The sequence below is a fragment of the Astyanax mexicanus genome, chromosome 1 (genome assembly GCF_023375975.1).
Source record: "Astyanax mexicanus isolate ESR-SI-001 chromosome 1, AstMex3_surface, whole genome shotgun sequence".
NCBI classification, from domain to species: domain Eukaryota; kingdom Metazoa; phylum Chordata; class Actinopteri; order Characiformes; family Acestrorhamphidae; genus Astyanax; species Astyanax mexicanus.
The window spans coordinates 14756542-14779576 of record NC_064408.1 but is presented as its reverse complement, the minus strand read 5'-3'; the positions used below and the strand labels follow the sequence as shown (position 1 = coordinate 14779576).

The following is a 23035-nucleotide window of genomic DNA, read 5'->3' as shown; positions in this document are numbered from 1 at the left end:
AATGGAGGTGGGCTATTCTACAAAGGTTTGTACTCGGGAGTCGTTATCATGTTTCAATACACCTCAAGTCCAATTCACACCGGATTTCACCTTTAAATGCAGTGGGCGGTGTGGAGTTCATCTGTGTAAATTGAATATCTATCTGTATTATTAATATATATTGTAGATACAGAGCTTTCATGACTTGTTAGCTAAGTTAGTCTCATAGCTCCAGTGCTAAAGTAATGTAGAAAGCTTGGATGATGGTCTACACGTGGAGGGAGAGGAAAATTGTGTAATGTAGATTTTTTTTTTTTTTTGGCCAAACTGTTGCTGTTAGTTCTCCAGCATGGTGAGAACTCCTGCTGTGTGGAAAGTGTAAGGATTGCACTGTTTGTTTTGTTGTGTCCTAATCGTACGAGACGTCTAATCACCCCCAGCATTACATAATCAGGTTTAATTGCTCCTCAGCTCCTCTGGAGGGTCGGTGCACAGACTCAGGAGATGCTTTATCAGCAGACTGGCTCTGTACCTTTTCTTTATTTCATTATTTTTTGTTTGTTTCTTTCAGTTTTATTTTGTCACGTCTTATTTTTTTGTCTTTGTGTGTGTGTGTGTGTTGACCCAGTTCTCATCTGCACCCTTTCTCCTTGTTCCTCAGTTTCTCCTACTTCCACACCCATTCATCTTTTACTGCTTGATATTTGTGTACGTTTATCATCTCCTCCTCTGCCCTGATTGTCGACGGCACGCTCATTGTTTTCCCCCTCTCTCTCATCCCATTTCACAGAGGAGGTGCAGAAGCTGCAGAAGCACCTGGCCCTGCTGCGGCAGGAGTATGTGAAGATGCAGCAGAAGCTGGTGGAGACGGAGAGGAGGTGCTCCATGCTGGCCGCTCAGGCGTCCGGCCACAGCTCCTCCTCCCAGCCCAGCGACTCCTTCATCAGCCGCCTGCTGGCCATAGTGTCTGACCTCTACCAGCAAGACCAGTACAGGTATGTGCAGGCCTTTCACTATGGGTAGGCGATATGGCCCTAAAATAATAATATAGTATAACAGTATTTTTAGGGTATTTTTGTGAATATTAATAAAGCAATATGACAAAATATTGAAATACAAAATATAAAATTGTAAGATTTTATACTACTGCAACAAAATGAATACCAAAGTTAAACATTTATCACCAAAAAAAAAAAAAAATCACCTTTTGTATAAACAGTAACTTAACAAGATTTTGATTTTGTAGAAAATAATGTAACAAAGTAATAAATGTAACACAAAAATAACAAAACAGCAAGCATGTACCACAGGACTATATTCATTGCATGCAAGTAAACCTAACCATGAACAATTGTACAATATATAACATTTAATATTTACAGTAAATAAAAAAAAGACTGTTAAATATTTCTATTACAACATTAAGGAGTTTTTGTTTCAGAAATTATGAGGATATGAAGTCAAGTCAGCTTTGTCTATAAAGCACATTTAAAAGATATAAACAGTCCAAATGCAGTGCAATTAAACAAAAAAAAACACAATTAAGAATCATAATATATATATATATATATATATATATATATATATATATATATATATATATATATATATATATATTCAAGGATTCAAGGAGATTTTATTGTCATTCACATCACATGTGGTACATGAGGTGGAACGAAATTGTGATCTCACAATCCAGTTTTACACCCAAAGAGCTGTTATTAATAGATATATAGATAAAAAAAAGAATACAATAAAAGAAATAGAATATACAAAATAGATAGATAAATATCCCAAAGAATAAAAAAAATAAATAGAGAGTAGAAAGGTTCAGCAACATGTCCAGAGTGCAAGTGTGCTATAGCAGCACGATAATGTGAATTAGAGCAGTGGAGATAAAGTGTCTCAGTGCAAGTAAAGTGACCATGTTGGTAAACAGTAAACAGTAATTTGTCCTTGGTGTCAGTGCAGTGTGTTAAGTGGAGTTTAAGAGTCTTACAGCTTCCGGAATGAAGCTGTTTCTGAGTCTTGTTGTTTTGCACTTAATGCTCCGCAGCCTCCGGCCTGAGGGGAGTTGGACAAAAAGTGCGTGTGCTGGGTGGGTGGGATCCTTCCTGATGCAGGTGGCCCTTTTCCTGCACCTGGAGGTGTAAATGTCTGTGGTGCTGGGGAAGCTAACTCCAACAATCCTCTGTGCAGCCTTGACCACCCTCTGCAGTGCTTTCCTGTCTGCAGCAGAGCAGCTTCCATGCCACACATTGATGCTGGAGCACACGACGCTCTCCACCACACATCTGTAGAAGGAGGTGAGGACTGCGCTCCCGAGTCCAGCTCGTCTCAGCCTCCTGAGGAAGTACAGCCGCTGATGTGCCTTCCTGACCAGAGTGGAAGTGTTGTTGCTCCAGGTGAGGTTGCTGGTCAGGTGCACACCCAAGTACCTGTAGCTGTCAACCACTTCCACCGCAGATCCTCCAATGTGCAGGGGGAGGTGGGCATGCTTGCCCCTTCTGAAGTCCACAATCATCTCCTTTGTCTTTTTTACATTGATGCAGAGGTTGTTTTCTCTGCACCAATCCTCCAGGTGTTCCACCTCCTGCCTGTAGCTGGACTCATCTCTGTTCGTGATGCATCCAACCACTGCCGTGTCGTCCGCAAACTTCACAATATGACAGCCTGGATGGAGAGGTGAGCAGTCATATGTGAGCAGTGTGAACAGGAGGGGGCTCAGCACACAGCCCTGAGGGGAGCCAGTGCTGAGGATTATGGAGGGGGAGGAGATGTTGTGAATCCTCACAGACTGCGGCCTGTTGGTCAGGAAGTCTAGGACCCAGTTGCACAGGGAAGAGCTCAGTCCAAGTGAGGAGAGTTTGGTTATCAGTGTCTGAGGAATCATGGTGTTGAAAGCAGATGTGAAGTCCACAAAGAGCATCCGAACGTAGGAATCCTTCTGCTCCAGGTGGGTGAGGGCAGTGTGGACCACGGAGGAAATGGCATCCTCTGTGGATCGGTTCTTCCTGTATGCGTACTGGTGTGGATCCACAGTGATGTTGATGGTGGCTTTGATGTGGGTCTGAACCAGTCTTTCAAAGCACTTTGTGACTATCGGAGTGAGGGCTACTGGCCGGTAGTCATTCAGACCTGTCACTGTGGAGCTCTTGGGGACCGGGATGATGGTGGCGGTCTTCAGGCAAGTGGGGACAGCTGCCTGGATGAGGGACGCGTTGAAAATGTCGGCTAGGACGTCCGAGAACTGGTCTGCGCAGTCTTTTAGCACCTGTACGGGGATGTTGTCCGGGCCGGCAGCTTTCCGGGGGTTAATCCTCCTCAGCGTCCTCCTTACTTCTGCTGGTGTCACGCTGAGGGGCTCCTCTCCTGGTGAGTGTGGGAGTCTGGTGCTGGGGGGTGTGTCAGGGTTCTCAAAGCGGGCGTAGAACGTGTTGAGAGCCTCAGGCAGGGATGGGTCTTTGGAGCTTTGTGCAACGTTAGATTTGTAGTCCGTGATGCACTTGATGCCCCTCCACATGCTCTGTGGATCCTGGGAGGAAAAGTGTCCCTGGATTTTCTGAGCTTATGCAGCTTTTGCCCTCTTAACTCCAGCAGTCAGCTCTCTTCTAGCCCTCCTGAGTTCATCCGAGTCTCCAGATCTGAAGGCAGCATCCCTGGCTTTCAGCAGGGAACGCACCTCTGCGTTCAGCCAGGGCTTCTGGTTCGGGTAGCAAGTCACAGTCTTGGTAGTAGTGACATCCTCCACACACTTGCTGATGTACCTGAGAACAGCAGATGTGTATTCCTCCAGATCCAGCTCCCCCTCACACTCAGCAGCCTCCCTGAAGACCTGCCAGTCTGTGGAGCCGAAGCAGTCCTGCAGCACAGCGGCGCCGTCACTGGGCCACACCGTGATGGTTTTCTGTGTGGGTTTTGAGCGTCGCAGTGGGGGCTGGTATGCGGGGACCAGCATGATGGAGATGTGGTCCGATAGCCCGAGGTGGGGGCGGAGGAAGGCTTTGTAAGCGTCTTTTACAGAGGAGTAAACACGGTCCAGCGTGTTATTACCTCGCGTTGGAATGTTCACGTGTTGGTAAAACCTCGGCAGCGTGTTCTTCAGTTCTACGTGGTTAAAATCCCCCGCTACCACGTAGAACGCGTCCGGATGCTTGTTCTGAAGCGAGCTGATGTCATAAAGCTCCTTCAGTGCGTTGTTAGCATTAGCATCCGGTGCTATGCAAACAGCAATAACGAACACCGCCGAAAACTCACAAGGCAGATAGTGGGGACGACACTTCACAGTCAGCTGTTCTGTCGCCTCGGAGCAGTGGCTGTTTACCAACACGCAGTTTGTGCACCAACCTTTGTTTATGTAGACGCACAAGCCGCCCCCCCGGGCTTTCCCGGATAGCTGGCTGCGGTCCTCTCGGAAGAGCTGCCGGCCGGCGAGCTGGAAGGCTGAGGCCGGCATGGTCTGGTTCAGCCAGGTTTCCGTGAGACAAATCACAGCGCAGTTCCTCATATCCTCAGAAACATTCATCCTCAGCCGCAGCAGGTCCAGCTTGTTATCCAAAGAGCGGATGTTAGAGAGGAAAAGCGACGGAATCGGGGGTCGGTTAGCATTAGCCTTTAGCCTGGCTAGCACCCCAGTGCGTTTTCCTCTCTTCTGACGCCGCTCGCACCGCCTCCTCCTCTTGCCCTTTGTCTGCAGCGATCCGCTCCCCCACGCCGGAGCGCGGAGGAGCTGCAGCTCGCCCAGCGTAGCTCGGATATTATTGTCCATAGTTGCTGTTTTACTGACCAAACTGTCCTTAATGCTCAGAAGTTCGGTTCTGCTGTAACTCACACGCGTGGGGCGCGTAAAGTTGGGTTCAGAACCGACGTAAAAACAGCTCAAAATAGGGTGTTCGCTAGGAGCGTGAGAAGCCGCTGCACTACTGCGCGTTGCCATAGCTACATATACAGGTGCTGGTTAACGAATTAGAATAATTTGAAATAGTGCAATCATGAAATTCTTTGAATGCATTTTTTGTGCAGAAAGCAAATCAGGTGTTCACCGCACCTGTCCTACTCGTTAGACTAATCACAGAACTCGTTACCTGGAAAAAAATTTGCTCAGCTGAGCTTTCCAAAAGGCCCATTTAGGCCATTTAACTGTGACACTGTTGTTTTATTGAATTAGAATAATGGAGAAACCGTTTCATTGAATTAGAATATTTTTTATTATAATTACAATCATCACTTTCTCAGTATTTTGTGGCTGCCCCCTTGGCTTGTATGACTGCCTGAAGTCTCCGCGGCATCGATTTGACCAGCTTGTCGCAAGTTTCCGCACTCACAGCTTCCCAGGCAGTGGCGATGTTCTGCTTCAGTTGGTCCAGCGTAGTAGGCTTTCTGTCGCGAATTTTCCGCTTGACGATGGCCCAAAGGTTTTCAATGACATTGAGGTCAGGCGAGTTGGCCGGCCATGCCAAAACTTCAAGCTGTTTTTTAGTGAACCAATCTTTGGTCGACTTTGCCGCATGAGCCGGTGCAAGATCCTGTTGAAATATGAAGTCTTCTTCGCCGAACTGTTCCTCAACAGTCGGAATCAGGAACGTTTCCAGAACATCTTGATATACGGCAGCATTGACAGTCTTCTTGAGGAAGCAGAGTTTCCCTACACCTCGAGCGGACATGCATCCCCAGACCATAACGCTCTGGGGAAACTTGACGGATCTTTTCACGCACTCGTGGTTGTAGGTTTCGCCACCACGACGCCAGACACGAGGACCTTGGTCACCGAAGGAGATGCAGAAGCGTGATTCGTTACTGAAGACCACTTTCTGCCAGTCTTCAGCAGTCCACTCGCCGTGTTCTTTGGCCCACTTCAGCCGTTTCTCCATTTGTTTCTTGTTCAGCATCGGTTTTACTGCTGGAATGCGAGATTTGAAGCCGAGTTCGCGCAGACGACGGTAAGTGGTTGATCTGGAGACGTCAGCGCCGGTCTGCTTGTTCCGGTTGCTGACTGCGACCTTTCTCAGCTGCTTGTTGTCGCGAGCAGAAGTTTTTCGGACGCCGGAACAGTTGGTGCGCTTGCTGCAGTTTTTCTTGAGAGCTTTGCAGACGGAAGACTGGCTGATGCCGAGCTGCTCAGCAATTTTAGTTTGGGTCAAGCCTTGTTGGCGAAGGGCTTGAATTTGAGCCACTATTCCGGTTGAGAGGTCGCGCTGCTTACCCATGATTGATTTTACAACTTAGAAATTCTACTCAACCCTGACTTTATACTGCACAGTGAACACTCTTCACAGAAAACAAAAATTCGAGCATTTATTCTAATTCAATGAAACGGTTTCTCCATTATTCTAATTCAATAAAACAACAGTGTCACAGTTAAATGGCCTAAATGGGCCTTTTGGAAAGCTCAGCTGAGCAATTTTTTTTCCAGGTAACGAGTTCTGTGATTAGTCTAACGAGTAGGACAGGTGCGGTGAACACCTGATTTGCTTTCTGCACAAAAAATGCATTCAAAGAATTTCATGATTGCACTATTTCAAATTATTCTAATTCGTTGACCAGCACCTGTATATATATATATATATATATATATATATATATATATATATATATATATATATATATATATATATATATTAGGGGTGTCACGATCTCGATATTTTATCGAAATGAGGTCACGATCTCGAGTATCGAAGTCAAAAAGAGGATCGACGATCCCTCCCGCGCGCGCTACGCAAATAGCGCAGCGCGCTACGCAAATGGCGCGGCACCAACACAGCGCATCCTATTCATTTAAATAGAGAGCCGCTGCATGAGCGCAGTCGGCGGGAGTGTGATCACTGTTTTTATCTGTCCAACGGGGGAGGGGGGGCGGGGGTTGGGCGCGCAGGTTTTGTATCTGTATCTAACGGAGGGGTGGGTGCGCGCAGGTGAGAGCGTGTGAACTCGCTGAAATGCGTGTGTCAGTGTGACTTGAGAACACTGACTATAGATCACAGTGAGGTGGATTAAAAATCTTAAACTTATAATTGACTACACCTGTTGCTTTCCATTGAATTAAAAAAACATCTTTCTCTCAGATAAAGTAAACACAAGCGTGTTTCTGACTAAAATAAAAGCTTTTCAGGAGAGATATAAGTTATGTGTAAATATTTATAAGACAATACCTGACAAAATCTGTTTTAATGACGTTAATAAACATCACTTATCTAACCAGCCTGTACTGATTTCTGCCCCCCAATAATGCTTTCAATAACCTCTAATAGCCTTTAATAGTCTTCAGTAGCCTTTAAAAGACTTACCTGGCGGCCGTGGTGTGTCCACTAAACTCTGTAGTTATAAACATCCTGAGGTTAGCAGCGCGCTAACTGACCTGTTTATAATGTAATCCGAGCAGTGACTTCGTGTCGGCTGTTCTAACCTGCTGCTGTTAGCTGCTTGGGCTGAAAGATGAACTGTAGTGAGCTGTATTATCCGGTTAGTGGGGTTAAAACCTTTATTTGTTTACAGAAACAGTAAAAACGGACTGGCTGAGCTCTGTAGCCCGTGGCTGGGCTGTACTGAAGTAGTGACTGAGTGAAGAGAGCGGGGTGCTGCTGCTGCTAGTGGTTGGATGAAGAACTGCAGCTTCATGTAATGAGCAGTTTCACCAGCCATCCACACACAGCTCTGATAAACTGCTTGTTTTAATAGTGCACACTGTTGCTACCAAAAAAAGTCACTAGATGGCATTACCATATATATCTTAATAAATAATAATAATAATATTTATAATATTTATAATAATAATAATAATAATAAATATATTATTTAAATTTTATGAGGCATAAAATAATAACAAGAAAAAAAAAACAAGAAAATCGAGAATCAAATCGAATCGTGACCCTCAAATCGAAAATGAAATCGAATCGAGGATTTAGAGAATCGTGACACCCCTAATATATATATATATATATATGTAAAAAAAAATTTAAAAAGCTCAGAGAATGCAACTAATAAAACTGAATTATTGTGTATGATACAATGTGACAGACCCCCTACCTTTCACACTAATTGTCTCCAGGCGATGTATTTTCAGAAACAATAGTAATAAATGTTGTTATTGTTCACAATACTAAGACCAGTTTATGCTAGTTAATTAGATAATAGTAATATAATGGCATAAAATATCCAATTACTCTTTTAAAAGTATGGTGAATTTTAATGAATTAATTTATTTTTTTAATACACACACACACACACACAAACACATGCACACACTGCCAGTAGAGAGTCTTATTTGATTTATTTGGTTTAATCAATCAAGATATATCAGGGTAATAAAGTTGATATTTCTGTTTTCTCTAAACAGAGTTTGTACTGTTTGTACACTATTGTTTGTGAGTCTTATGGCTTTATTTTTGATCTGTGTATCTGTGTTGCAGTGACTTGAAGGTGAAAATCGGCCAGCAGAAGCTGAGCGCTCATAAGTTTGTGCTGGCTGCCCGCAGTGACATCTGGAGTCTGGCCAACCTGGCCTCCATCTCCGAGCTGGACCTGTCAGGTGAGAACAAATGGAGCCTTTCTGCTGTGTGTTCCTGGAGAGAAGAAGAAACTCTTTAAGGGTTTTAGATCAAACTTTGTTCCAGGCATTTTGCATATTGATATTTTGCATATTGTTATTTATAGGTATATGTTTGAGTAAAATGAACATTGTTGTTTTATTCTATAAACCACGGACAATATTTTTCCCAAATTCCAAATAAAAATATTGCCATTTAAAGCATTTATTTGCAGAAAATGAGAAATGGCTGAAATAAAAAAAAGATGCAGAGCGTTCAGACATCAAAAAATGCAAAGAAAACAAGTTCATATTGATAAAGTTTTAAGAGTTCAGAAATCAAAATTTGGTGGAATATCCCTGGTTTTTAATCACAGTTTTCATTTATCTTGACATGTTCTCCATCAGTCTTACACACTGCTTTTGGATTACTTTATGCCACTTCTGGTGCAAAAATACAAGCAGTTCAGCTTGGCTTGATCAGCCATCTTCCTCTTGATTATATTCCAAAAGTTTTCAATTTGGTAAAATCAAAGAAACTCGTAATTTTTAAGTGGACTCTATATAAAGTGTCCTGTATGCTCAGTGGAGCTGATATTTTATATCTAGCATGTTGTTCTGTAGTTTACAACAGGAGATGCTAGGCTAAGTTACTGACAGTTACTGAATTTGGACTGTCACCACCTCATTTTGGTAAATACCTGCCAGATGCTGTTGCCAGATAAACCCTGTTGCTTTATACTGTCTTGTAAATTCTTTACAAAAGTTTAGGTTTGTGTTTTTAATTCATTGATGAACTGTATATTGTAAAACCTAAATCTGTGAGCAACTGATTGACACAAAGCATTGTGGGAGTGGTTTGTTCCTTGAATAAAGCTCATGGAGGCTTCAGTGGTAATAAATATGTAAAGCTCTTGAAGCGGTGGGGATAATTTATATATCTTCTTTCTTTCTTTCTTTATCAACTGGCTGCATGGTATTCAGAGGCCAAGCCGGAGGTTGCCATGGCGATGCTGCGCTGGGCTTACACGGATGAGCTGGAAATGAACGAAGACGACACGTTCCTCATCGACCTGATGAAGCTAGCCAACCGCTTTCAGCTCCAGCTCCTACGAGAAAGGTGGGCACGCACTGGACCGTGGGTGGGCGTGTTGGCATGAATGGTGAATGACAGGCTGCAGGTTGTTGCTCTGTCTGTTGCTGTGGGTGGTGGGAGGGTGCACAGGTAGTCAAATAGTTGGTCAATCACTAAACATGCCGGTATTTGAATAATTAAATCAGTGGACGTTCCCAACATAATGTTCCTAAATCACTTCTAATAACATTAAAATTGTGTATATTAAGGAGGCTGTAGATGCTGTGATCATAGTTATAGCTACTGCCTGCAGTCAGTGACAGTCAATGGAACTTTCAATGGAAAGCAACTTTCAGTGGAAGTCAATGTGAAAAGAGTTTATTTCAGGTAATTTTGGAGAATCTCTATTTGTCCATTTTTTAAGGAATTGATGAAAGGGATACTTTGTGATTGAGTTAACTATAGTCATGTAGTAAACTATCAACAAAAAAGAATATACTTGTTTTTCAATGGACAATGACAAAATGCATTTGTTCAATAATTTTTTTTTTATAGTTTCAGGTTAATTTTTCATGCGCCATTGTAAAATATCTCCACACTGCAGACTCTTAACTAAACACTATCATTTACCTTTTGAGTACTTTTCTCAATGTCCCTCCCTCTGTCCATTAACAGAACTCTCCAAACCATCACTGATTGGTGGAAACTTCACACTAGACCTCAAACAGCTTGAACTGTGTGTCTCTCCACTCTTCCTCCAGACTCTGATCCCTTGATTTACAAATAAAATTCAACATTTACTGATGATCAGTGATGGTTTGGAGAGACAGGTCATCTGCTGGTGTTGATCCACTGTGTTTTATTATCAAGTCTAAAATCAGTGTTTTCCCGGAAAATCTTACAGCACTTCATGCTTTCCTCTGCTGAGAACTTTTATGGAGATGCAGATTTCATTTTCCAGCAGGATTTGGCACACTGCCACTTTTGGCACACTGCCAAAAGTACCTTATATACCTTGTTCTTATATAATATTCTCTTATATATTTTTTTTTATTTTCATTGACTGTAAGTCATGATCATCAACAATAAAATAAATAAACACTTAAAATAGATCACTTTGTGTGCAATACATCTATATAATATACAAGTTTCACAATTTAAACTGAATGATAATAATGATATTCTTATTTTTTTAGATGCACTAGTATAACCTGTTTCTTCTTCACTTTTTTTGTAGATGTGAGAAAGGAGTAATGTCCTCTGTGAACGTGAGGAACTGTATCAGGTTCTACCAGACGGCCGAGGAGCTGGACGCCACCACTCTGATGAACTACTGCGGTGAGATCATCGCCAGCCACTGGGTGAGTCTGTCTGTTCATTAACACCAGTTTTCTCAGCCTCCAGTCATCATTAACACTCTAGATGACTCATCATTCGATTTCTCAGAGAGGTCCGTAAATGCATGGCTGTAATAGGATTCTAATAGCCAGGCCACTTCAGGTTACCACATCCGCCGGCGTTATTTTTCACCCAGCTAACCTCTGATATTTTTGTGCATCGCACTCGTCCGCTCGGTTTGAGCTGCCCCCTGCTGTGTTGTCTGGCAGCAGGAGGCAGACTTTAATGCAAAACTGTCCTTGGTGCTCAGGGCCACATTTATGATCCCTTCCCTTCCCCCCATAAATCCCTATGGGATGAGCACACAGATCCTCAAGGTGATGTTTGAGACCGGGACGCAGGGGCAAACTGAGTCATTATCAGCACCTGCTGGTGTTTCTGATGCCTGCGCTGTGGGAGTGTCTCTTTCTCTGCAGTAACTCTCACCTGGTTGGTCTGGTGTTAAATTAATCAGAGGTTGGGAATGGGAAAACTGTGTGCTGTGTGGGATAATTATGTTGACCACATGTAGCGCTAAGCAAGCACTTGGGGATTTTATTTTTTGATTACAGAATGCAAATGAGCCTTTTTGTGCGAGACAGTCATAAGGCGTAATATACTGTGGAGCTTTATTATTAGAATTGTTCATGTTTCTGCCTGAATTTGACCAAAATCTGATTTGATTTGCTCGGTTAATAGAAATGTTTAGCTTACTACAGACTTCTGTCACTTGCAGATATGTTATATTGGTTATTTTCCTCAATAAGTAAATGACCAAGTCTCAGTATTTTTGTCTCATTTGTTTGATTAAATTCTCTGTATTTTCCTTTAGGAAAAAAGAAAAAAGGCCAAATCTAGGCAGAAATATAAAAAATAGCGGGACAGCATTTGCCAGATTATAATGTTTCTATTATCATAATAGTATATCATGACCAGTATGCTATTATAAATGGAATCAGAGCATCTCTATACCTTGACACCCTAAGAAGAATGTGCTTTATGATTTATGAATATGCATGATTATGCAAATTGTCGACCCTGTCTGCCATCTGCTTTACGTACCTCCGCACTTCTTCCCACTACCCTGTGATTGAATAAATTAACATAAAAAATAAGCTCAATATTTACATTATTATACAAAGAAAAAAGAATTTTCAGTTCACCAGCCAGTACATACTAACCCATAAATTCAACAATAAATGCTACTTAATGTTGAAACAGTTCTAAGAGGAGCACATTGATGAAGATAATGATTATGATGATGATGATGATGAAAATGATGTAGTGAGCTAATAGTGTAGTCTCTGACAGCCAAAAACAGAAAGCTGAGGCTGCATTAGGCAGAGGCTAACCAAAACTGAACTGACTGACTGAATTCAGTAGAACACCTTTAAAATGTGGTGGAAAAGAAAATTCACAGCATAAAAGTGCTAAAAAATATATTTTAACCTTGTAAAAATAATGCTACAAAGAAAAGGTTGTTTAATCAGTATTATAATTTTTATTACAGGCGTCCCAATGTAATTCTCACTATCAGTATTTATCCAATATTGGCCAAAATCACTGAGGGTGGGTGTATTGCACAGTTTGTTTGAATCGTGCTGGAGCACAGTTCTGCTGGCCTGCACTCACACTGCTTTTAAGCAGTATAAGGATAGAGATGGTGATGGTTTGAGATCAGTATTTGCAGATACTTGATGGCGATATTGATACAATTTTCCCTATTTATGCTCTTTCACAGGATGACCTGAGGAAAGAGGACTTCAGCACTATGAGCGCTCAGCTACTGTACAAGATGATCAAGTCCAAGACAGAGTTTCCCCTTCACAAAGCCATTAAAGTGGAGAGAGAAGATGTGGTCTTTCTTTACCTGATAGAGATGGATGCCCAGGTACACATACCAGAAAGGAAAAAAGATCCAAATGAGTTGTCTAAAGCAGATAACCTTTAAAAGTTCATAGATTTATGCATGAATGGATTTATGCTTTTGTGTGAACAGTTTACATAGTGGATGGCTTGGTTTATGAAATATGAACATTTTCGTAAAATAAGAGGTCATATTGTGCTCCATGTTTTTCTAAAATGTAAAAGCCAATAATGATGGAGCTGTAGGTCCTTAGTATTAGCCAATATATATTTCTAGGATCGGTTTAAATCATGCAGCCTGTTCTATCTGAACTGGGAAGCTGCACATTCCTTGTATTTATCAGAGAAGACTAGTAAGGATAGGGGAAGTTAATTTTAGTGAGGATTGGGTAACTGACCTTCCAAATTGGGTAGGAATTGTAAAAAAAAATTAAAAAAATTGGAAATAAATGTTTTAAAAAGTTCAGCTCAGCTTAGCAAAGTTCTCTCTGCTTTGCTCTCTCTTAGTTGCCAGGTAAGCTGAACGAGTTGGACAATAATGGAGACCTGGCTCTGGACCTGGCCTTATCGAGGAAGCTTGAGAGCATCGCCACCACACTGGTCAACAACAAAGCAGATGTGGACATGGTGGATCAGAGTGGCTGGAGTCTCCTGCACAAAGCCATCCAGAGAGGTAGGGACTGCTATCACTGTGCAGCTGCGTCATTTTGCTATATCTGTGTGAGATAAATTGTAAGCGGTTTTGTTTATTAGTTTATTTAGAATTTAGTTTTATAAGCAAAATCAAAAGTTTAAATGCACTGTGCAGTTCATATTATGTTAAGTATCTTAATATAAGCACTCTTACTCAGTTAAATGTTCTTATTCAGTCTTTTCTCACTCATCTCTGTGTAATTGTTTACAGGGGATGAGTTTGCCTCCACCTTCTTGATCCGCCATTCAGCACAGGTGAATGCTGCCACAGTGGGGGCGGTGGAGACCCCCCTGCACCTTGTGTGTTCTTTCAGCCCAAAGAAACACAGCACAGAGGTGATGAGCGGCATGGCCCACATCGCTGAGGCCTTGCTTAAAACCGGCGCCAACCCCAATATGCAGAACAGTAGAGGACGGTGGGTAATGGAGTTCAGATGAGTGTTTTTATGATTAGCTAGTTGACCTGCCCAAGGTGTTACCATTGCTGTATAAGGGGCACTTAAAATCCTTAATTAAAATACTTATAATCCGGTGCGCCTTATGTATAAATTCTACCAGTCATGTTGTAAGGAGCAGTAAAGCCACTGTTTCAGTGAAGTTTCTCCAGCACAGAGGCTGGAGCAGTATTAGCATTAGCCGCTAGCTTCAGCACTAGCTCTTTCGCTGTTCAGAGGCGAGTATATTGGACTGTAACGGAACCGTGTTAACAAAAGCTACGTGGCATTTACCTCCCGCTAGCACTGCGGTTAGCGACTAATGCTAATGCTGCTGCACCCAGCCTTAGTGCTGGAAAAACTTTACTCTAAACTCACCTTAGAAAAAATATCTAAGCTTACTGTAAACAAGCAGAAGTGCTTTACTCACCCAAATAAACAGTTTCAGGAGACAAATCTGTGTAGATTAACATCCAGCGCTCATTTGACTTTGAAAGAAAATTATTATTTTTTAAGAATTACAGTTTTCTTCACTTAGGCACTTCCCCGTTAGAAGGGAAACATGGGAAACATCCTTACTAGTCTCACTTCATGCGCCTTATAATCTGGTGCACCTTATGTACGAAAATAGACCAGTGTGTCTTATAGCCAGAAAAATATGGTAATATGTTCTTTTGTAGTTATCCTTCCCAGTTTGGACAGATAGAAGGACAAATTCAGTTCCTATTTCAAAATAAATTTTGCATTTCTAATTTTGACCTTTCAGAACACCCTTACATGAAGCTGTGTTGTCAGGAAACGAGCCAGTATTCAACCAACTCCTGCAGTGCAAACAGTAAGTACTAAAATCCCTTTAACCTAGGAAACCATCTTTCACTATTGTCCTGTTTTCTGTTACGTGTTATATAACTTCAACCCTGTTCTGTCCAGACTGGACCTGGAGCTCAAGGACCATGAAGGGAGCACGGCTCTGTGGTTAGCTCTGCAGTACATCACTGTGGCCTCTGACCCTTCTGTTAACCCCTTTGAGGATGACGTACCTGTAGTAAATGGCACCTCGTTCGACGAGAACAGCTTTGCAGCGAGACTCATACAGAGGGGGAGCAATCCTGATGCCCCAGATGCTTCAGGTACCCTACAAAAATTAACATGTTTTATCTTGAGTCTAGGATCTATTAAAATTAATATAACATTTGCAGGATTGTTTTTGAGCTCAGTAATAGATATCATACTACACTTGAACTTTATTACATTATTTCTTGACCTTACAACCTCAAATTAAATGTACTTTATTGATATTTTAAGTGATAGATCACTTAATTTTGAAGTGAAATGAAAATTATGCATGTTTTTTATGATTTTAAAAGAAAAAAAAAAACTGAAAAGTGTGATGTCCAAAAGTGTTCAGCCACCGTTACTCTGACCCCACCCTAAATAAAATCCAGTGCAATCAATTGATTAGTTAATATAGTCCAGCTGTGTGTAATTTAGTCTCAGTATAAATGCAGCTGTTCTGTGAAGGCCTCAGTGGTTTGTTAGAGAACACTAGTTAACAAACAGCATCATGAAGACCAAGGAACTCACCAGACAGGTCAGAGATAAAGTTGTGGAGAAGTTAAGAGCAGGGTTAGGTTATAAAAACACATCTCAAGCTTTGAACATCTCAAAGAGCTTCATTCAATCCATCATCCAAAAATGGGAGAAGTGTTTAACAACTGCAAACCTACGAAGACATGGTTGTCCACCCAAACTGACAGATAAAGCAAGGAGAGCGCTGATCAGAGAAGCAGCTAAGAGGCCCATGGTCACTCTGGAGGAGCTGCAGAAATCCACAGCTCAGGTGGATCAGGAGAATCTGTCTACAGGACAACTGTAAGTCGTTGTGTACTCCACAAATCTGACTTTTATGGAAGAGTAGCAAGAAGAAAACCATTGTTGAAAGAAAGACAAAAGAAGTGCCGTTTGCAGTTTATAGCCACAAGCTTTGTAGGACATAGTAAACATGTGGAAGAAGGTTCTGTGCTCAGATGAGAATAAAGTTGAACTTATTGGCCTAAATGCAAAGTGTTCTGTGTGGCGGAAATGGAACACTGCTCATCACCATGATCTCACCATCCTCACTGTAAAACTTGGTGGTGGCAGCATCATGCTGTGGGGATGCTCTTCTTTACAGCAGGGATAAGAAAGCTGGTCAGAGTTGACAGGAAGATGGACGGAGCTAAATGCAGGGCAAACTTGTGAGAAAACCTGTTGGAGGCTGAAAAAGACTTGAGTTTGACTTGAGCTGTTCTGCAAAGACGAATGGGCAACAATCTCAGTCTCTCTTGATATGGAGGGCTAAATACTTTTGCACGTCACACTTTTCTTTTTTTTTTTTTAATTGATTAAAATGTTGAAAACCATGCATGCACAGTACTTTAAATGGGTTTATATTGGCTGTGGTGTTGGCTTCTGTTGCTGCAGTGTCCTCAAAGTTGGAGAGGTTCCTTACTAGGGCTTTAAATGTCCCCCACTTTAAGCTGCATTGGCACAGTGGAGTTTTTTTCATGGCCACAGCTTCTCTTGTGGATCTCTGTTCCTGAAATCCTAGTCATGTGATGTTTAATACTCTGCAAAAGGTTGCCAGGCTGCTTAGCGAAGTAGCTTAGTGCCAGGCAGATACCAGCTGAAGAAATCTTAATAGCAAATTAATAGCAGCTGATTGTTTTTTTTTTCTCTTCTCAGGAAACTGTCTAATGCAGAGAGCGGCTCTTGCTGGCAGTGAGGCAGCTGCCATCTTCCTGGCCACCCATGGCGCTGTGGTCAATCATACCAACAAATGGGTGAGTGAATAATAATTCAAAAATAGCTAAAGGAAATAGTTTAGTCACTATAAGTCTAACAGAAACATGGTGGTGGCAGCATCATGCTGCGGTGATGCTTTTCTTCAGTAGGGATAGGGAAGCTGGTCAGAGTTGATTGGAAGATGGATAGGGCAAAAATAGGGCAATCCTGGAAGAAAATCTGTTGGAGGCTGCAAAAGACTTGAGGTTTTGATTCACAGCTCTGGGAAAAATTAAAAGAACACTTCAGGTTCTGAATCAGATTCTCTGATTTTGCTATGTATAGGTATATGCTGGAGTAAAATGAACATTGTTTTTTATTCTATAAACTACGGACAACATTTCTCCCAAATTCCAAATAAAAATACTTTTGATCATTTTGATCATTTATTTGCAGAAAATGAAAAATGGCTGAAATAACAAAAAATATGCAGAGATTTCAGACCTAAAGTAATGCAAAAGAACAAGTTCATATTCATAAAGTTTTACAAGTTCAGAAATAAATATTTGGTGGAATAACCCTGGTTTTATTCACAGTTTTCATGCATCTTGGCATGTTCTCCTCCACCCTCCTTCCACACTGCTTTTTGATAACTTTATGCCACTCCTCAAGCATATTCCAGTGTTTTTCAATTTGGTAAAATCAAAGAAACTCATTTTTAAGTGGTCTCTTATTTTTTTCCCAGAGCTGTATGATATATAAATAAATGCCATAAAACATCGATTTTTATACTGAAACTGATAGTCATTTCCTAAACAGAGAACAAATACAAATGCTTCAGTACTGCAGACATTTTTTAAAACTTTAAAACTTCCATTATAAACAGCCAACAACATCAGCTCAGCCAGTCAGCACACACTCTCATACACAGCTCTGCTGTCTTTTCAACCTAGTTTAACAAAGATTGACTTATTGTATGTTATATAGGTCTTACTAAAGCTCAGAAAAACATAATATAAAAATTACAGTATGTCAAATTGCATTATATTGTGTGATTTGTTTGCTATATTTCACCTCATACACATGTTGAACTGTAGGGTGAAACTCCTCTCCACACTGCCTGTCGCTGTGGCCTGGCTGGACTGACAGCAGAGCTTCTCCAGCAGGGGGCTAACCCTAACCTGCAGACTCAGAGTGCCCTTCCTGACAGTGACCGGAGCCACGGAGTGTCCTTACAGAGCCCTCTCCACATGGCCATCGTGCACAACCACCCGGATGTGGTGTCTGTCATATTGGAACAGAAAGGTAGCCATGATGGTAGGGAGGAAACGAGGGTAGAAATTAGAGGATGATAAAAAAAAGTAGCTGGAAAAGCTGTTTGTATGTCAAAAAAATGGAATTTTGCTGTGTGGCCGAGTTATATGGTGGTTGGTGTGGTGTAGTGGATAACCCCACCGCCTGGTACCATGAGGAAGACTGCGGTTCAATTCCAGGTCTGAGTGACTATGCTGTGCCACACCAATAAGACTCCTTACACTATATTGACCCAATTCTGTAATAGAAATAACCTTGTAAGTCGCTCTGGATAAGAGTGTCAGCTAAACGCCTAAATGAAAGCAAATTAATGCATATTTTGCATATATTAAGTAAGATGCTAAAGTAGGCTTTGACGACTTGGAAGACAACAAACTATAGTGTGTGGCATGTCATTTTGCTAAGTTAATCTTTTACTTTTATTAAAATAACTTTTGTTAATCGCTATCCTGTATGGACAAACGTTTCTTAAAAAATCAGGGTTTTTTAAAAGAGTTTATCTTGATGTTGTTAGGGTTAATAACTGTCTCTTCTGTCTAGAAAAGGCATTTTTGAGATTTTGGTTGCGTGCAGTCATAAGGGTGTTATGCCCAACTATGCAGCTCATCCCAAAGGTATAAGATGGAGCACCATCATTCCAGAAAACACAGTTCCACAGTTTCAGGGGTTTTATACCACTCTAGCTCTGCCTAAGTGGTACATTTAGCTGAATGTACTGATAACAAGGGGTGTCCACAAACATTTGAACATAAAGTGTATTAAAATGTTGCTGTTATTTATGTTGTTGCTTTGTCTTCTGCAGCGAATGCTCTCCATGCTACCAACAACCTTCAGATCATCCCAGACTTCAGCCTTAAAGACTCCTTGGACCAGACTGTGCTTGGACTTGCCCTCTGGACAGGTACTAAAGAAACAGACCCACCAAATTTAGACCATTAACATTAGTTCTGTGCTGTTAATAATGTATGATGGGTTCACGGTGAGCCTGGATTTTAATGGTCTTGGCATGCTGGTATTGATGTTTCCAGTAATTACTCTGCCTCAAACCTCCTAATAGCCTTCTAGCCCACACCTCTAATACATTAGAATGTTTTTTCACAAACATTTGGACATATTGTGGAAAAAATAGGCATATTTTGAAGTGTTAAAATGCTTTCAATACTCAAAAGTTAATTAATTATTTAGTATGGTTACTAGTGCATCTCTAAATATTTTTAATAGAATTAATTTGAAAAAATACTTTCAATATTTCAATCATTCATTTCAGAATGTGAAACTCATATTATATAGATGTATTAGACACAGAGTGATCTATTTTAAGTGTTCATTTCTTTTATTGATGATGATTATGGCTTACAGCCAATGAAACCCCAAAAATCAGTGTCTCAGGAAATTAGAATATTATATAAGACCAATTGGTACTGTTGGCAGTGTGGACAGTGTGCCGAATCCTGCTGGAAAATGAAATCCGCATTTCCATAAAAGTTGCTGTAAGAGTTTGCGGGAAAACATTGCACTTTGATATAACACAGTGGATCAACACCAGCAGATGACATGTCTCTCCAAACCATCACTGATTGTGGAAACTTCACACTAGACCTCAAGCAGTTTGGACTGTGTGTCTCTCCACTCTTCCTCCAGACTCTGCTCCCTTTATTTATAAATGAAATGTAAAATTTACTGATGATCAGTGATGGTTTGGAGAGACATGTCATCTGCTGGTGTTGATCCACTGTGTTATATCAAGCCTAAAGTCAGCGCAGCTTCTACCAGAAGATTTTAGATGGAGATGCAGATTTCGTTTTCCAGCAGGATTTGGCACACTGCACATACTGCCAAAATTACCAACTGGTCTTATACAATATTTTAATTTTCTGAGATACTAACTTCTGGGTTTTCATTGGCTGTAATCCATAATCATTAACAATAAAATAAATAAACGCTTAAATTAGATCTCTCTGTGTGTAATATGCCTATATAATATTTATAGTTTCACATTTTGAACTGAATTACTGAAATAAAGTAACATTTCAGTAATATAATTTTTTTTTCAGATGCACTAGTATGTGGCTTGTTTGAATAAAAAGCCTTTAGATGATGTGTAACAATGCATTTCTCACTGTCCTATGTTTTTTTTTTTTAGGAATGCACACCATCGCTGCCCAGCTCCTGGGGTCCGGTGCAGCTATTAACGACACCATGTCAGACGGTCAGACACTGTTGCATATGGCCATCAAAAGACAAGACAGCAAGAGCGCCCTCTTCCTGCTGGAGCACCAGGCAGACATTAACGTCAGGTATGCTGCTGCTGGTCTGGTTTTATCAAAGTTCTCATAGAAAGGTCTGTTTACTCTTGAGTCATAAGAGACCAGCCTCACATTTCTATGAAAAAAGAGAGTGAGAGAGAAAAGCTGGAAAATTACTCTTACTACTTTAATAACATATTTTAAATCATTGAAGAAAAATGTGATTTTTTTTGGTTTGCTCTGGCTCCTGCGCTTGCACAGATCTCCACATCGCAGGGGGCTTCCCCTTTAGCATGCTCACTTTCATCCACTTTCATTGGTTGTTCGTGTTAAAGGACGGTGCTTCAGTAAACAGATGCTGTTTGAGTCATGGGAGCTCCCGTTCATATTTCAACCAATGGCTTTTCTCCTCGTTAATAATTTCTCTATATTTGGCTATATTTGTTAAAACAGTGGGACTTGCTGTGTGTATGTCAAAAAAAGCACTTAGTTACGTTTTATAAGTCATTTAAGGCACTTAAGCATTAATCAGCCATTAAAGAGCTACTAAATCCTGAACCAAATTTTTTCATTAATAGCCGAAATGTGTTCCTTTGAAGTAGAGAAACATATCATACCTGCTTAAATATTTTTTTAAATTTCCTATACTTTTAAAAAACACTTTTATTGTGGTAATTTCTGCCTCTGCAGCGCCCTCTCAGGTTCAATCGTGCTATAGGCAAGGATGATGTGTGTGTTTACTTTGGTCACAATATTTTTGGTCACAATGATGTCCAACCATCTGCGTCTCACCGCTATCAGAGGCACACTGCAGCTCAGCCAATCATCCGTGCCTCTAAACCCATACATCACCCAAACTACCCTATTTTTTAAAAAGCCTTTTTCAAACGTGAGCTGAGGGTAGAATCATCAGAAATCAGAGGGTTTAGCACCCCTTTAAAAACTTTCTCACTCTCGCAGAACGCAGGAAGGCCAGACTGCCTTACAACTGGCCATTAGTAACCAGCTCCCCCTGGTGGTGGACGCCATATGCACAAGAGGAGCAGACATGTCTGTGGTGGATGAGAAGGGGGATCCTCCACTGTGGCTGGCTTTAGAGAACGGTCTGGAGGACATTGCCTCTACACTGGTAAGAATCTGTTGACATTTCAATTCAGCATCACTTTTGATATATGGGAATTGATTAGAATCAATTTTATAATGAAATTCAATAAATATAAGCTCACTTTTGAACACAAAAAGTGTTCCTCCAGATATATTTCTTTTTATTTGGTACATAAATGGATATGGCTTAATTTGATTGCAATATTGGACTGAATTTTATATATATGTGTAAAAACTTTATAATGTTGTTGTATATGTTTTGTTTAAAAGTTTAGATACTCTCTTTTTTGTATATTGTTTTTTATATGTATATATATATAGTTTTCTGTATGTTTGTTGTATATGTTTTGTTTAGAATTTTACTTGTTCCCTTTTTTTTTTTTTTTTACTTTTATCTGAAATTTAACTCCCCATTTTTTTGTTACAATTGCAATATTCCATTACAAAACAAAGATTCCTAGTTGTAAAAATCAATAAAAAAGATGTTAACACAAAATTTTATTGCAATATTTTGGGTGTGCAGGCTCAGTAGTTTACAATTGTTTACTCATTAAACTCACTTATCTAATTCTACTGTTGATGCATATCAGACTAATTTATAGGCCTATAACAGCCTATAATAATGCTATTTCTTTATTATATTTCAGTCCTTAAAGTCCTTGAATACAATTTAATGAAATCAAAATAAAATTTGAGATTTCACAAAAAAATATAATACTGTTATTGTAACACTGTTTTTGATTAGCTGTTTTTCCTGTAACCTGCCTCCTGTTAGGTCAGGCATGGCTGTGATGCAACATGCTGGAGCACAGGGCCAGGAGGCTGCCAGCAGACCCTGCTGCACAGAGCAATCGATGAGAACAACGAGGTGACCGCATGCTTCCTCATACGCAGGTCAGCCCCTCATATACACACACACAACTTAACATCTTAATAATGTTAATCATCTTAATGATCCCAGTCCTGAATGACTCTCTTTCAGTCCTGTAGCCTTCGGCAAAAAACAGTAAAAAGTGCACTTAGCTATTTTTTGTCCTAAATTGTAAATGAATACTGAAGTGATCCAGACTATGAAGTAACACATAAGGAATCATGTAGTAACTTCGAATGTTTATCAAACCAAAATACTCCTAGAATTTTAGCATTTAGGTGGATCTTATCTTGAGTGCTGTTAACTTCAGAAGTCAGAGGCTGGTAACTCTGATGAACTTATCCGGTGCAATAGAGGAAACTCTTGCTCTTTCTTTTCTGGGGCAGTCCTGATAAGAGCCAGTTTCATCATAATGTTTTTGGTAATATTTGAGATTGCACTTGTGGATAAGTTCTTGAAATGTTTCAGATTGACTATAGTTCACTTAAAGTTTTTTTTTATTTATTTGGGTAGTACTTGTCATAGTAGGGATTAGAACATTACTCAAATAGAGCTATTCACTGTATACCTGTGACTCTACCTCTTCACAACTTTACAACTGATGCTCTCAAACACATTAAGAGACAAGAAATTACAATAATTTACTCTTGACAAGTTCAGCACAGCTGTTAACTGAAAGCCTGAATTCCAGGTGACTCTACCTCCATAAAGCTGACTGAGAAAATCCAGCCATGATGTGCAAAGTTATGGATTTAATTTCATTTGTGACAGTGATGGAACACATGCACAGTG

At 40.6% G+C, this 23035-nt stretch overlaps 1 protein-coding gene across 1 annotated transcript in view; it reads left to right on the top strand.

Annotated features, from left to right (window-relative positions):
• ankfy1 (ankyrin repeat and FYVE domain containing 1) overlaps positions 1 to 23035 on the top strand; it is a 38616-nt gene that overhangs the window by 4724 nt on the left and 10857 nt on the right. The window contains exons 2-16 of the mRNA XM_022667688.2: positions 770 to 974; positions 8385 to 8503; positions 9485 to 9620; positions 10813 to 10936; positions 12694 to 12843; positions 13326 to 13491; positions 13723 to 13927; positions 14712 to 14780; positions 14876 to 15075; positions 16670 to 16767; positions 17806 to 18013; positions 18825 to 18923; positions 20166 to 20319; positions 21229 to 21397; positions 22148 to 22266. Coding sequence (XP_022523409.1) covers positions 770 to 974; positions 8385 to 8503; positions 9485 to 9620; positions 10813 to 10936; positions 12694 to 12843; positions 13326 to 13491; positions 13723 to 13927; positions 14712 to 14780; positions 14876 to 15075; positions 16670 to 16767; positions 17806 to 18013; positions 18825 to 18923; positions 20166 to 20319; positions 21229 to 21397; positions 22148 to 22266 — 2221 coding nt within the window. The remainder of the gene's footprint in view (positions 1 to 769; positions 975 to 8384; positions 8504 to 9484; positions 9621 to 10812; positions 10937 to 12693; positions 12844 to 13325; positions 13492 to 13722; positions 13928 to 14711; positions 14781 to 14875; positions 15076 to 16669; positions 16768 to 17805; positions 18014 to 18824; positions 18924 to 20165; positions 20320 to 21228; positions 21398 to 22147; positions 22267 to 23035) is intronic.